The following is a 15,197-nucleotide window of genomic DNA, read 5'->3' on the forward strand; positions in this document are numbered from 1 at the left end:
ACTTGTATATACTAGCCTGAAACAATCATAGCACAAGCTTACAGGCAACTGAGTCGAACAATGAGGTTAAAAGTTTTAAACTTTTCCATTGCCGTGTTTGCAAATGGCCTGCCCCTCTGTTCAAGACAATTCAAGCTTTCCTCGCAAATGGCCTACCTTTTTTATTCAAAGCTCTATCGCGATAACTAATACTAAGTGAAATATGGAGAGAATCACAATCAATCACTCAGTTTTTCTTGCAGCAGTGTGTGTATTGCTATGAAGACACACTAGATCATGTAACAGCAGTTTTCCAATTTCTTGTCTTTAATATTTATTGTCACAGAAGTACTCTGAATGGGGCAAAACACTGTTGCTTATGCATGTGCAGCGATTTGGTCTACAAAATATATCAGTAGCCACAGGAATTAGATAATATTTTGACAACTTTGGCATATCAAAACAATCACATCAAACTATACCAAGGCCCAAAAATCATAAAGCTACTAGTCGATGCTTTGCATATCAAGTATCTCTAATACTTTCTAGTTTATACATTGATTGGTCAGATCATACAAACAAATTACAACTGAAAAAAGCATTATTTTCATTAGAAAACAATGCAGCTTTTGCACTGGATTTACATCAGTCTCTTTAACGTTAAAACAGAATGAACCATGAGTTTTACTAGTTCACAAATTTCTAAGTTGAACTTTAAAGGGCCTAAAAACAATTGGATCATACCAACAAATTACAACTGGGAAGAAAGCTTATCAGAATAGAAACTGATGTAGGTTTTGCATTATCCTTTCATCAGTGTCATTATTGTTACAACAGAATTGCAGAAAGGGTTTCACTAGTTCACAATTTTCTACAGTAGAGAGCCTGAAAACAATTCTCCAAGGAGATCACATTTCAGATTCAAACCCAATATTCCAAAATCCTTCAGGAGTTAAAGGAGGTGCATACCGGTATCGATGCCTTGAAACTCCATCATGATGCTCACACCGTAGGTTTTGCCTATTACCATTGGAGTCATTATCTTCACCAGGGAGAACAGCATCATAAAATTTTTTACATTGCTGGCATTCGACCCCTTTTAAATTTTCTCGTTCAGCTTTCTTTCTCACAGGTTCAATGTATTTGAAGCCTGTCGCACCAGACCTGGTTGGAGGCAGCATTTGCTGCTTTTTAGGCCCATTATCTACATTCATGTCCTGAGTTTCATCATCTGAGTTTTCATTTTTTGTGTCTTTGGGATTTGGTTTCGGGTGATTCTGAACTTCATCCTTCATCACCTTTCCTAAGTTTCCTCTGACATTCTCCAGAGGAGTATCAAGAAAATCATCATGAGGATCAGGTCCAACTCGACTTTGATGTGACCTGGTATCCCTCCAATAAGAAACAGGACGCTTGGTACCAGCTGGTGGGCAAGATTTGACATTGGCAGGATTTTTAGGTGCAACAAGGGCACTTGAAGTTGGAGGTGAGACAGAGTTGGATCTTGGGATCAGGCTAACTCCTTGGTCATTGTCCAGCACTTCATGTTTGTCTTCTTGTTCAAAACCAGAAGCCTCGGGGACTTTATGTTTGACCTCTAATAAAGATGGCATAATTTGTTAGTTTAGCACAATTCCTTTTCCTATTCATTTGGAAATTAAATTAAACTTAGAATTTGCTAAAACAGCGAGCTTCCTTGTGCATAGGCATATCTTCCGATATAGATAACGAGGAAGAAGGAAAAAGAAGTGGGCAATCACTAGGTGATTGATTACCAAGATCTTTTCGGGGAGGAATCAAATAGAGGTCCCCTAGACTAGGAATGACACAGCAAATGTATACATCATGTTGAATAGAGCGTAGAATTAGCTATATGTCAGAAGCATCCGAAGAGCAATAAGACTTACCTCGTGAAGTTAGAGGACTCTGGTCATTCTGTAATGCACTTTGTTCTGATAATTTGCTTTGTTGGTGCATGTTCTCTGAAGTAAGACCATATCTTGCACATAGAAAGTTGTACTGTGATTTCAGACGTTTATAAGATGTAACCATATCCTTTCTTTTATTCTTCTCAGCCAACAACTCAGATTCTTTTGCTTGAATCAGATGGAGTAACTTCCCATGCAATTCCATCCCCTCAGAGGAATCCTTGCTTCTCTCTCTCAGATTTGCCTGAAGCTTATCAATCTTTTCCTCCGAGTCTCTCAATTTGGCTAGTAATTTTTGATTCTCCTTCTCAAGCTCTTCCAACTCCTGCCCTGTCTTTGACCTTTCTAAAGAATACAAATCTATTTGTTGAAGTAACTGATCATGCAACTTCCTTCTCTCCTCCACCTCAGACTTTTTATTCAGGAGTTCTTTCTGCAGATCATAAACATTAGTCTCCAGATTCTTTGCTTTGGTCATAAGTAGTTGTTTCTCATTCTTGTAGTGATTCAACAAATCCTCATTCTTCATGATTTCTGCATCCAGCAACTGAACTTTGCTTAGTAAATTTTCTTGCATCTCGATTCCTTTTTCTACTGCAGCTGTCTTCTCTTTAAGTTCCTCTTCGAGTTTATCTACTCTTCTTTTTGTTGTTTCAAGCTCAGCAAGAAGCTTGTCCATCTTCTGTTCATATTCTTTTAGTTGCTTTTCTTTATATGCTGCTGAAGAAGTCTTTGATTGAGCAAATTGGACAAGCTTATTGTGTAACTCTAGTCCACCATCAACTTCCTTCGACTTATTCTGGAGTTCCAACTGCAACCTACCAACTTCAAGCTCTGAACTTTGTTGTTTCTTCATAAGCAGGATAACTCTATCTTCAAGTTCTCTCTGTGGGTGCTCATATTTGCATACAAGTGGGGCTCTTGATTCAAGAAGCACACATGATCTCTGGATTGCTTTCCTTAAATCGTTTATTTCACTAGTTCTCTGTTTCAACTCATTTTGGAGTTCCTTAACATGATTAGCTGAGGACAATTCAGAATCCAACAGTTTTGTGTTCTCCAATTTAAGAGACTGGTTTTCTTGAAGAACTTCCTGCTTTTCAAGGTGAATAAATTCCATCTGGCGCAACAGATCTTTTTCCTTTTCTTTCCACGAAGTTTCTGCAGCGTTTCTTGCCTCAGAATATATTAGCTGCAAACTTTTAGAATTAGACTGGAAGTTTGGGAAGAGTTGACTGCAGAATATATACTCTATCTGAGAAATCCTATCTTTTGCTTCTTGGATAGTGGCAACAAGAATGGTACTAAGTCCAGAAACATACTTTGCATCAGCAATATTAGCAGGATATGCTGTCTGTGGAGACTGTTGTGGGTGGTCTGCCATACCTGGAAAAAAATACAAAATGAAATTCTGACATTTGCTATTGTGATTCAAGAGCAAAAGAATCCCAATTACAGTACAGGACTGTCCTCGATGAGCTTTACTGCAGATGCAAAACACTTAATGTTCCATATCAAACAATATGTAAATTTCTAGAACTATCTGCAAATCAATCAGTTAGAAAATAATTTCAAGACTTCCTCCAACCATGAAATTTCCCAATATAGATCTGTATTCTACAGAGAGCTCCGAGAAGATGTTTTTTGTTTGCTAAGATGGAAAACAATTTTCTGAAAATATTTTCATGAGAAAGTCATTTTCTGATGTTTTTGTTCTCAGAAAGTTCCACGGAAACATTTTCCATCAAAATGGTGACTTCCATTATCTATGGATGGAACATTGGGAGTCATTACAAATAGCGCGACTCTTGCTCCATTTTGCTTGCTCCAAACAACATTTAGACTCTTAATACTCAAAAACTTTCATCAAAACTCTATCAAATTTTCACACTATACTATCAATCTTTAACAGATGATTTCCGGAAAATATTTTTAATCACCAACCAAACACCCAAAATAAGTAAGAAAACCACTTATAGTTTAGGAAACTATTTTCCATGAAGATGACTTTCCTTCATACCAAAAACAACCTCACGATGCACCCCTTGCTTGATCAGATCTTCCTTTATTTGATTTATCCAAAAGTGCAAGGTTGAATTTTATTGATTCAAGATATCTGTAACATGCCAGCATCTGATAAACATGCATAGTTACAAATGCTGAGAAAATGAAGATAACAAAAACCCAAAGGCACACAAATAATTATGACAATTGTATTGCATGGATAGCCTTCTTTGATAAAATGTTGTCATTTTCAAGGCTAAATGGATAGAAACTGTCCTAACAAATATTGAAACAAAAATTTTGCACAACTCTCAACTTATTACCCTTCATTCCAGTTTCTGCAAAACTCACACAATCAAATAAATATTCCACGTTGTTATACTATCAGCAATAAATAAGTATTCCATTTTTACAGCATTATTCTATTTTACCTTCCTCCAGGGGCAGATTTAGGGGGCGGAAGGGGATTCACCCGAACCCCCTTCGCCGAAAAATTACACTGTATATATAATGCAAAATCTGTTTTTTACCTCTATATATTAAGTTTTGAACCTCCATAACATAGTCCAAAAGTGTAGCTTAGTGGTCAAGGGGTTCAAAACCTTCCTAATATCATAGGTTCAATTCCCACTAGCTACAATTTTTTTTGAACTTTTTATTTTTTGAACCTCCTTCGGGAGATCCTGCCTCCGCCACTGCCTTCCTCCAACAGCAATTTCAGATATTCGATTACCATATTACATTTTTGTAGCCATTAAGACGTGATAAGCAAATCAAAGTTGAGGATTTGTTTATGCAGTATAAACAGACGTATAGACAGCATTTTGATTCACAAATCGGATTTTAACATTAAATCTCAGCTCAAAAATGAGTTAGGGCTTTTTCTCGGAAATCTACAGAACGAGAGAGAATTAGTAGGCAGAGAGGGGAACTTACAGCTCGGATTCGCCGGAAAAAGAGATCTTCGAGAATTTCGCCGGAGAGCGACGGAGATGAGAAAGCTTGTAGCCTTGGAGAGTGGTGTCAGCTTGCCGGAAAAGGAACTTTCTCCGAGTACAATTTTGAAATTGTAGCGGGAATTGTTTTTTGGGTTTGATTTTGGAGCCTATTCGATTGTTGTCCCTCCAACCCGATACAAAGGACTGGGTCCGTGGATATCAAATCTATTGGGCCGAAAGATTCTGTCCTGGGCCGAAGTGAACAAATCGAAAGGGTTTTTTACACGAATAGCCGACCGGATTCAATTTTCTTTTACTAGCCGGTATACATAGATTATATATATATATATATATATTATACATGAATTATGCATATATTATACGTCCGTAAATAACATAAGTAGGTCAGATGATTGAAGTTTTCATGTTCATACTCTTCAACTTCAACCACAAATAGTTGAAGTTCATCCTTTTTTTTTTTTTTTGCATGCACTTTAGTCGTACCATTTTTGCCTCTACTTCAGCCACATATGGCTAAAGTCACAATTTTTTTTTCATAAATAGTAATAATTTGTTCTTCAAATTTCAATAATCAAACACACAACTGAACGTCTAAATTTATTTTAAATGAGCTCAAATTTAAAATATAGGTTCCAAATGTTGTAGAAAATAAACTTCAGTTATCGATTTGCCAAAAAAATGATAAATCTAACAATATCATTTTTTCTGAATCGGGCAATTGGAGAAGCATCATCACACAAAATAAAACGCTTCATGATTTCGTTTCTGAAGAGAAATAATTTTTACGATGTTGCATTCTGCAGGTAATTGCCCTTACAACACATGATAACTTTGAGATGGATTTTGTATTCCTTCAAACCAAATCTGAGTTTTTTTAGTATTTGGTATCATTGTTATAAATTCGAAAAATACTAGTGTACAACAATTATTATTAAGAAGAAGAAGAGGAGGAGGAGGAGAAGGATAAGGGGAAGGGGAAGGGAACGGCTAGGTACTTTATCTAATGTTTGTAAAATTGGGTACAAATTAAGTAATTTTTTTAAAATGGATACAAATTTAAATAGCCCACAATGTGAAACTTTTACTTGTTTTCATAGGGACATAAATATTTTTTGTTTTTTCGATTAACTCAAATATGTGAAATTTTTTATAACTTTAGTTTTTGGTATAAAGAATTACTAAATATAGTAACTTTTAAAAATTTACGAGAATGTGAATTAAAACTTATATGAAAAACAAATTATGAAATAGAACTGAGACTCAAATTTTTTTAAAAAATTTAAAAGACCCCTATTTTTCTCATTTATAATTGGAAATGTTAAGTAATAAGTTTCGAAATTTAAGTAGATTTATTTTCTTTGAAGCATATTTCGTTTTCTAGTATCAACTTATATTTCAAATGTTTGCCAAATCCAAATTAACGGAGGCAGTAAAAATGAAAAGGAACGAAAAATACAAATAAAAAAGTGGGGAGAAAAATCAAAGAGAAAGACATAGGGTAAATTTTTTTAACTATCATAATTTATTGTAGATTAACAATCTTAATAAATAATGACAAGAACTAACGGCAAGTCAATCTAAGTGACATGCTCTCCGGGTATCAAATGAGCGGGTTGAGTGATGATAGGCTATAATTGCATATTTTAGTTGCTTATTACACTCTAATGTACTGCACTTTAATTGAGTTTGAGCTTTAATCACTAGTTTTTTGTACTAATTGTGTATTTTATGCCTTACATGAGTGATTCCGAGCTATATAGATATTATGGAATGAATTCAAGTGATTTGGAGCTTTGAAATATGAGTAAAAGCCCAAGGAATAAAAGCTGAGATCGTGTTCGAGGATCAACGGATGATAGTTAAAAGCGAAACGAAGAATCTAGCGGGCATACAGCACATTGTCTAGTAAAATGCACATAACTTTTCGCTCAGAACTCCATTTGGCCTCCACAATATATCATTGGAAAGCTATTTGTAAAGACTACAACTTTTATGTTTTGCATTTGTGTGAATTCCCACTACCGCAACGCATGGTGCCGTGCAGCGCGCGGCGCGCCTGTGGAAATTTCATGCAGCTTATCAGAATCAGCTCTTTGAACTTCCCCACAAGCACACCGTGTGGCGCGTCGCCCATGCAGCACGCCTGTGCAAATTTTACAGAGCCAGAGTCCTATTTCGCGCGGGAGAAGGTATGTTTGTCTGGGCCCGACCCTACTTGGTATAAATACATGCAAAACGCTATTTTAAGGAGGGGGACATACTTTTGACACATTTTAGACCAAGGAAGAGCACCGAGCCATCGTGGAGAACGGAGATTCGACCTAAGGAGACAAGAACACACTAGGAGCAAGGCGAAGAATTCTTCTAAGAGTTTTTCACTTCCTTCTTCCTATTTTCATTATTGGTTATGAAGTCTAGTATTGTAGTTATGCATATTATTATGAATAGTTAATTTGTTATCTAGGGTTTTGATAGAACCTATTGGAGGATGATTTTCCTGTTACGTTAATATAGATTTGTTGTCGTTTTTTCTCTATTTGTTCAATTACGTTATTATTGTGGTTGGTTGAAGAGCTCAATTGGTTGTGCCTATTTAGTGTGTATTACTCGGGAGAGAGTGCATATTTAGGTATTTATTGAACAACATCACTCCTAACGTATATGAGATATCTTTAAAAGTGGGATTAGGGATAACGAAACCTTAGGTACGATCCGAGTGAGCCCTACTTAATGTCAGCTAGCGTAATTCAGGAGAATATGTCTAGTAAATTGTGGTAATTACTCGGGAGAGAGTTACGACAGTCAGAGCGCTCATGATCAGTAGAGAGTACTTAGGCGAATTTATAGAAAACGTAGCGAGAAGGATTCCGACATTTGGAGAAATCATAACTCTAGACCTCATTAATCTTGTCTCTAACCCTTAGTATCTTTAGTTGTTAATTTACTATTTTAATTTATTAGTTAATTAGTCAAACACAAGAATATTAATTTCTATAAGTTATGAATTATTCAAGCTTGTTTTCTTGGTGATAGTGAACAGTTGTAGTTAAGCCTTAGTTCTCTATGTGATTCGACTCCGGACTTGTAAACCGGATTATATTTGTAACGACCACTTAGTCCTTTTTATAAGGCATAGTTGGGCGTGATCAAATTTTGGCACCGTTGCCAGGGAACTAACGGTGTAGCTGTAGGTGCACATATTGCTAGGTTTCAAGTTCAAACTTTTATTTTATTTTATTTTATTTTTATATTTGATTTTTTTAATTATTGTTTTACTTGTTGATTTTAAAAACATGACATCTTAGAATTATGAGAGTTTTGATGTTGGTAATTTTACTTTTAATCATCCTTATGCATATTGTGAAGAAAACCACCTAGGAAAAAATTATCAAAATATTCCCGAGGGCGAGTTATGTGCACCAGCTCAATCTTATGTATAGAATGTGTGTGATATATGTGGTGGTCAAGATGGTCACTTTCATGGTTGTACTTATATTTCTTATCTTCCCCCAACCCCTTACTTTGATGGTTCTTCTTTTTTGTGTGAAGTTAATAGGAACAAAGAACCCAGGGATGATGACCTAAAAAAGATCGAGGATATGCTAAAGTGCCTTGTGGAACAATATGATGGGATACAACTGCGGGTACAAAGGCAAGATGCAACTATTCGCAACTTAGAGGCTCAAATGAGTCAACTAATTGAAGCTTTTAACACTCAATATGCCAATATTATGAATAGTAGCCACGAGCAGTATGCATTAGAGATGGAAATTGAGGTGTCAATGGAGGGGTCCAAAATAGAACCCCAACACTGTAACCAGCTAGAACTTGAAGATGTCGATGTTGAATAAGTAATACTAGAGTCCACCAGGGATGTTGAAGATACAAATTTAGTTGACTCTAGTGTGATTGGTCTTGAGGAGGTTAAAAATCTTGAAGTTCATGTATTTGAGCGCGTTGGACTTCATTCCAAACACTTCTCTACATTATGTTCAGATGGTGAAATAGAATTAATATGTATGAGCCAATGCAAGAGTCAAAGGAAGAGGTAGATGAGCCCTATATTATGAAATTTTCAAGGCCGTCTAGGCAAAAACGACACTCCTCGGTTGAAAGCCAAAAAGTTCAAAAAGTATCATTTAATTTTTGGCTCGCAACAATTTGTATCGCACCAAGAGCATGATCATAGAGCAGAATCAAAACTTGGGGTCCAATTCATAAGTTTGAAGTGGAGGCAAAAAGTGATTCAAGTCGTGCCGCGACGTTAAATCAAGCGCTTGTTGGGATGCAACCCAACTTTACTGCTTTCTTTTATTCCTTTTTTTAGTATTTTTTTTAATTGTGTTATTTTTGTAGTGTCAATTTTTTATTTTCTAGGAGCATGTAAAGCAAAGCTATTGGAAGGATGCAACATCAAACCAGATGGTTGGAACTAAGTGTGAGGTACCCGCACGAAGGACCAAGCCTAGGAGAAGTCTGAGTACCCCATGAGCTGCTAGTGCTTCGGCCTTTAGCCTACCAGGGAGTTTTTTGTACCCTCTTATTAGTTATGATGTGCATTGAGGACAATGTACAATTTTAAGTGTGGGGTGAGGAGATTATTTGGGTACCTTTCTATGTTATTTTAGTTGTGTTAGTTTAATTGAATATTTTTTTTAGAAAAACAAAAAAAAATTGGACTTTTCCCGACGATGGATATCCTGGACAATTTTCTTGAGGAATTTAAGTCTAAAGAAAAAAGGGAGGTAGTGTAATAATTTCCCCTTGGTTTTTCTTTGTACCGCGGTTCTTTTCCAAGGGTTTTATTTGAATCGGGTGTAGTTAATTTTATTTTTTTTAGGAGTAGGAGCCAGTGTGAGATGAATTGAATTTAAGCAATATCTCTTGACTTTGTTATGCCTTGAGAATAACAAGTACTTTAATTGTGACGCTTAGGATTAGTTTTTGACTCTTGTAGAAGTACCTTAAATCATAGATTTTTAAATTTTCTTAAGTGCTTTGACTAGAGTGTCTTGGTGAATCCAATCATGAGTGAGTTATGTGCCATATAGGTGTGAAGTTTATGTGTTATTCTGTGCATTGCATTTGATGTGTAGAACTTGCCCCGTGTGTTTGCAAAGTGAAATAGTAGTTTTGTTCAGTCTTGGAAGTGATATAGGCATTTCTTTGTTGAGCCAGATATGTATATTTTACCCGTCTTATGTAATGTAGTTAACCCCTTTGAACTTGTAATCTTGTTTCTTTGGCAATCACATTACAAGCCTTACCCCTTTGTTTAAATTAACCATCTATTTGAACCTTTTCACCTCTCATGAGCACTTGAATTGCTACGAACTTTATAAAAGTTAAAGTGTGGGGTGGTTGGTTCGGATTTTAAGTGGAACTAATAAAATAAAGAGAAAGGTGTAATGATTTAAAAGAGCAAGAGCCACTTGAATTGACAAAGAAAAAAAAGAAAAAAAATAGTTGTATTGTATGCATATATTCATTGACAAGTGGTAACTCTTGATGTAATTGTGCTTAAATAATTTGGGAGTTGATGTATATTTATATGAAGGTGGAGTCATGGTTTGACATAAGTGTGAGATTTGAATGTTAAAGAATATGTATTAAAGTGCTTAGGAATGTGTAGTCACTCTTATATTCAAATGTATCCTACCCGACCCTCAGCCTACATTACTACCAAATAAATTCCTACTTGATCCTAGACTGAATGAGCTCGATTAGTAGAGTAGTACACTACGGGCAAGCCTATGGTGCATTTTTTGTGGCATATGAATGTCGTTTATGAGAGTGAGTTCTTTCTTTCTATCTTGAGTTCCTAATTGTTCTTAACTTTTATATTGTGTGGAACTACTCTCTTTTGTTGTGTGAGGGCACTTGATTCATGAAGGAAAGGTAATGTTAGTGACCTCTATATTAGAGTAAGTGGGTGAGTTGTGAATAATGTGTGATACTTGTGAGTCAAATCTTGAGGTGAAGATGTTACGCTTTTGTGCTTAGTCTATTTAAATATTCTTGGTGTGATGAGTTAGGAGAATTGTTTAAAAAGGTCGAGTCTATATAAAGTATAGTTTGATTGCTCGAGGACGAGCAATAGTTTAAGTGTAGGTTATTGATGATCGGCTATTATTGTGTATTTTAGTCATACGCTCTAATGTACTGCACTTTAATTGAATTTGAGCTTTAATCACTAGTTTTTTATACTAATTGTGTATTTTATGCCTTACAGGAGTGATTCCGAGCTATATAGATATTATGGAATGAATTCAAGTGATTTGGAGCTTTGAAGTTTGAGTAAAAGCCCGAGTAATTAAGCCGGGATCGTGTTCGAGGATCAACAGATGATAGTTAAGAGCGAAATGAAGAACGAGTGGGCATACGACGCATTGTCTAGTAAAATACACATAATTTTTCGCTCAGAACTTTGTTTGGTCTCCACAATATATCGTTGGAAAGCTATTTGAAAGAGATACAATTTTCATGTTTTGCATTTGTGCAAATTCCCACTACCGCAGTGCATGGTGCGGCGCAGAATGCCTGTAAAAATTTCCTGCAGCCTGTCAGAATCAACTCTCTGAACTTCCCCACAAGCATACCGCGTGGCGCGTCGCCCCATGCGGCGCGCCTGTGCAAATTTTATAGAGCTAGAGTCCTATTTCGTGCGGGAGAAGGTATTTTTGTCTGGGCCCAACCCTATTTGGTATAAATACATGTAAAAACGTTATTTTAAGGAGGGTACATACTTTTGACACACTTTAGACCTAGGAAGAGCACGGAGCCGTCGTGGAGACCGGAGATTCGACCTAAGGAGGCAAGAACACACTAGGATCAAGGCGGAGAATTCTTCTAAGAGTTTTTCACTTCCTTCTTCCTATTTTCATTATTGGTTATGAATTCTAGTATTATAGTTATGCATACTATTATGAATAACTAATTTGTTATCTAGGGTTTTGATGGAACCTATTGGAGGATGATTTTCTTGTTACGTTAATATATATTTGTTGTAGCTTTTTCTCTATTTGTTCAACTACGTTATTATTTTGGTTGGTTGAACAACTCTCAATCAACTGTGCCTATTTAGTATGTATTACTCGGGAGAGAGAGCATATTTAGGTAGTTGTTGAACAACATCACTCCTAACGTATATGAGGGATCAATACGAAGGGTTTAAAAGTGGGATTAGGGATAACGAAATCATGGGTGCGATCCGAGTGAGCCGTACTTAATGCCAGCTAGCGTAATTCGGGAGAATATATCTAGTAAATTGTGGTAATTACTCGAGAGAGAGAGAGTTACGACAGTCAGAGCGCTCATGATCGCTAGAGAATACTTAGGCGAATTTATAGAAAACGTAGCGGGAAGGATTCCGACAATTGGGAAAATCATAACTCTAGACCTCCTTAATCTTGTCTCTAACCCTTAGTATCTTTAGTTGTTAATTTACTATTTTAATTTATTAGTTAATTAGTCAAATACAAGAATCTTAATATCTATAAGTTAGGAATTATTCAAGCTTGTCTTCTTGGTGATAGTGAACAGTTGTAGCTAAGCCTTAGTTCTCTGTGGGATTCGACTCCGGACTTGTAAATCGGATTATATTTGTAACGACCGGTCAGTCCTTTTTATAAGGCATAGTTGGGTGTGATCATTGAACTGATTTTGAATGGGTCAAAATGGGCGGATTAAATTACGTTAAAATTTGGGTCATAATCCGTCCCGCTCAACTCTTACCAAACTTTAATTAATGTATATATTTTCTCATGAACTGGTGAATTATCAAATTTGACCTTTTTTCTCTTTTGTTATAGTCATATATAACATATCAAATATTTTAGCAAAGTCACTCATGGATCAATTTTGGCTACAAATTAGCTCATGGATAGAAATGTGTTGGATCAAGATGAGTTGAGTTTAATAAATAGGCGGGTCAATGACCAGCTCAATCTTGAATGGGTCAAATAAGTTTGGGCTTAAATTGCCTCCCCTATCTCCATATATCAAAAGGTAAAGACATTAAGTGACACACACTCATTGAAAATGGTCTATAATTCTCCAATTATCTCGCTTTCACTGAATAAATAAAATTCTCATAAAAAAAATTGAAGCATAACCACTTACAGAAGAATCATAAAGGGTTATTTAGAGTTAATATTTTCCACTTGCCTCAAAACCTAGTTGCTCTTGAAGATATAATACTTTAAAAAATATTAATACTTTGCAACTTATGCTCGAGTCCTATTGAAACACCCTCTGGTGTTTGAGGATCAGGCATGTGTTGTTCCTTCAACCTCGATCTCTTATTTTATCTTGCTTCTCTAGTTGAGAACTTTCCTTAATCTCGACCTATACTTCAATAGTTTCAAACAATCTTCACACGATATTTTATATATGATAAAACTTAAAAACTCATGAAACTAAAAATGAAAAGTAATGAGACGTTGCAAGAGCATATGACGTATTGTTAAAATATTAAAGGTGGTATAGCTACAATTAATGAGGATTATTTTTTTATCCTTTTGAGATGTCACAATAACTATCTCATTTTGGCCATTAATTCCAACAAAAGATTTTGTCTCACATCCAAAAGATAAAAGTTAAGATGGTTAAATGGGGTTAGTCTTAAAAGATCTTAATCATACATAAACACTACAAATTGTATGTAAAGAGCAAATAAATAAGGGGTGAAAATCATTTTGATCCTCCATTTTCTCCTTAAAAATTAAACTCCTCTTCTAATATTAAACAATAGACAGTATACTCCTCTTATCATATGCATTATCTATTTTACCCTTGACATTTTTAATTTTTACTTCTTTGCATATAATTTTCTTATAATTATATATATATATATATATATATATATATATATATATATATATATATATATATTATCTTTACCTGAGTGTTTACAAATTTATATATCTTTTTATAAATTATATAATTAAGTACATTAAAATTTAACTAGAATAGTTTTTAATGAATTTTGTAACGAATTTTCTTGATTTTTATGATTAATATTTTAATATTACCCATTAAGTATATACTTTTTCACTTTCTCTTTTATTTTCTCTCTCTCTCTATATATATATTGATCGCACTCATTTCTTATGTGGCACAAGGCAGATCATCTTGATAACTCGATAAGTTGTATTAATAGAATAAAATTACTCTTTCAATGATATTAATCTCAACATATTTTTCTTAGACTAATAGTATATTAGTGGAATTAAATTATCCAAAAAGTCTCCTAACTAGACCTAACTTTGTATACCGTTAAGACCGGTCTCAGAAGATGAGTGAATTAGGAAGCAACACATGTTAATGATGATCAATCAACAATGTTTCAACCATGTTCATACCGAATACAATTTTTTGTCCGGATAAGATGTTGACACCAGATACAAACCTTCAAAATATGACCCTTGTTGAAACATTACGGAAGATCTAGCCTTTATTGGCTTTTATTAGCCTTTATTAGGCTTTATTACCTCTTATTACAGTTTTATTATCTTTCATTGTAGCATTAATATTGGTAATCAATGTGGCATAATTGGTAGACCATAAACCTCATAGCTCTAGTACAAATAGAGGCTTACATTCTATTGTAAAACATCAAGAAAGTCTTATAACAAAATACTAGTATCTTTCTCTCAATCTTATATACAACTGTTATCAGGATTTTACAATCACTCTTGGTCCCGGTGGGAATATTCTAAAGTTTAGGCTTGTTTCTTCAATTCTCTTTATTTTAGTCACTTTGTTTTTCATTACTTTATTTTATCAAATCAATTTAATCCACGTATCTATAAACCACATTATAAATTCCATTGTACCTTTTTTGATAAATATTTTGGCACCCACCGTGGGGCTTAGACAATTGTGGTATTAATTTGATCTATTCTTTCTTTTACTAACGTACTTTGAAATTTTTCGGTTGTAAGCATAAAACAACTATGACATCTTGTGATGTGAACAAATCTTTCAATGTTGAAACAAACAACGAGCGTGAGGATGTGTTCCACCGTGATAGTTCAACTAGTAAAACTCATAACAAAAGATATAAAATAACTCTGGTTCGCGAAGAACGAAACCCTCGGCATATGATAGGTCCAACTCCCAACGATACAAACGATGAACATGTTGTTGAAACGGTAAAAATGTTGAGAGCTCAACAACGGGAAATTATGGACTATCTCTTAAGACAAGACCAAATAATGACTGAGCTTCAACAAGCAATACCGGAGGCTTTAAATAATTCAAATGAAGGAGTTTGAGTCCTTTTCGGCATCCCTATAAATCAAACGACAGCAAGAATCGGGGGGAA

The 15,197-nt window shown here is 35.1% G+C and overlaps 1 protein-coding gene across 4 annotated transcripts; it reads right to left on the reverse strand.

The window, feature by feature from the left end:
* Positions 1-569: 569 nt before the first annotated feature.
* On the reverse strand, positions 570-4,985 carry LOC107791449 (protein gamma response 1-like). Of its 4 annotated transcripts, none has more exons than XM_016613528.2 (4): positions 4,848-4,985; positions 3,928-4,040; positions 1,887-3,293; positions 570-1,576 (listed from the first exon to the last, which is right to left on the reverse strand). In XM_016613528.2, exons 3-4 carry the CDS (start codon positions 3,289-3,291, stop codon positions 888-890), a joined length of 2,094 nt encoding a protein of 697 aa, XP_016469014.1. In that variant the 5' UTR covers positions 3,292-3,293; positions 3,928-4,040; positions 4,848-4,985; the 3' UTR covers positions 570-887. The 4 variants fall into 4 exon arrangements, with proteins under 4 accessions (XP_016469014.1, XP_016469017.1, XP_016469013.1 ...); XM_016613531.2 differs by having other exon boundaries at positions 3,928-4,023; positions 4,848-4,983; XM_016613527.2 differs by lacking the exon at positions 3,928-4,040 and having other exon boundaries at positions 4,848-4,978.
* Positions 4,986-15,197: the final 10,212 nt, after the last annotated feature.

The sequence above is a fragment of the Nicotiana tabacum genome, chromosome 22, assembly GCF_000715075.1.
Source record: "Nicotiana tabacum cultivar K326 chromosome 22, ASM71507v2, whole genome shotgun sequence".
Classification (NCBI taxonomy): Eukaryota; Viridiplantae; Streptophyta; class Magnoliopsida; order Solanales; family Solanaceae; genus Nicotiana; species Nicotiana tabacum.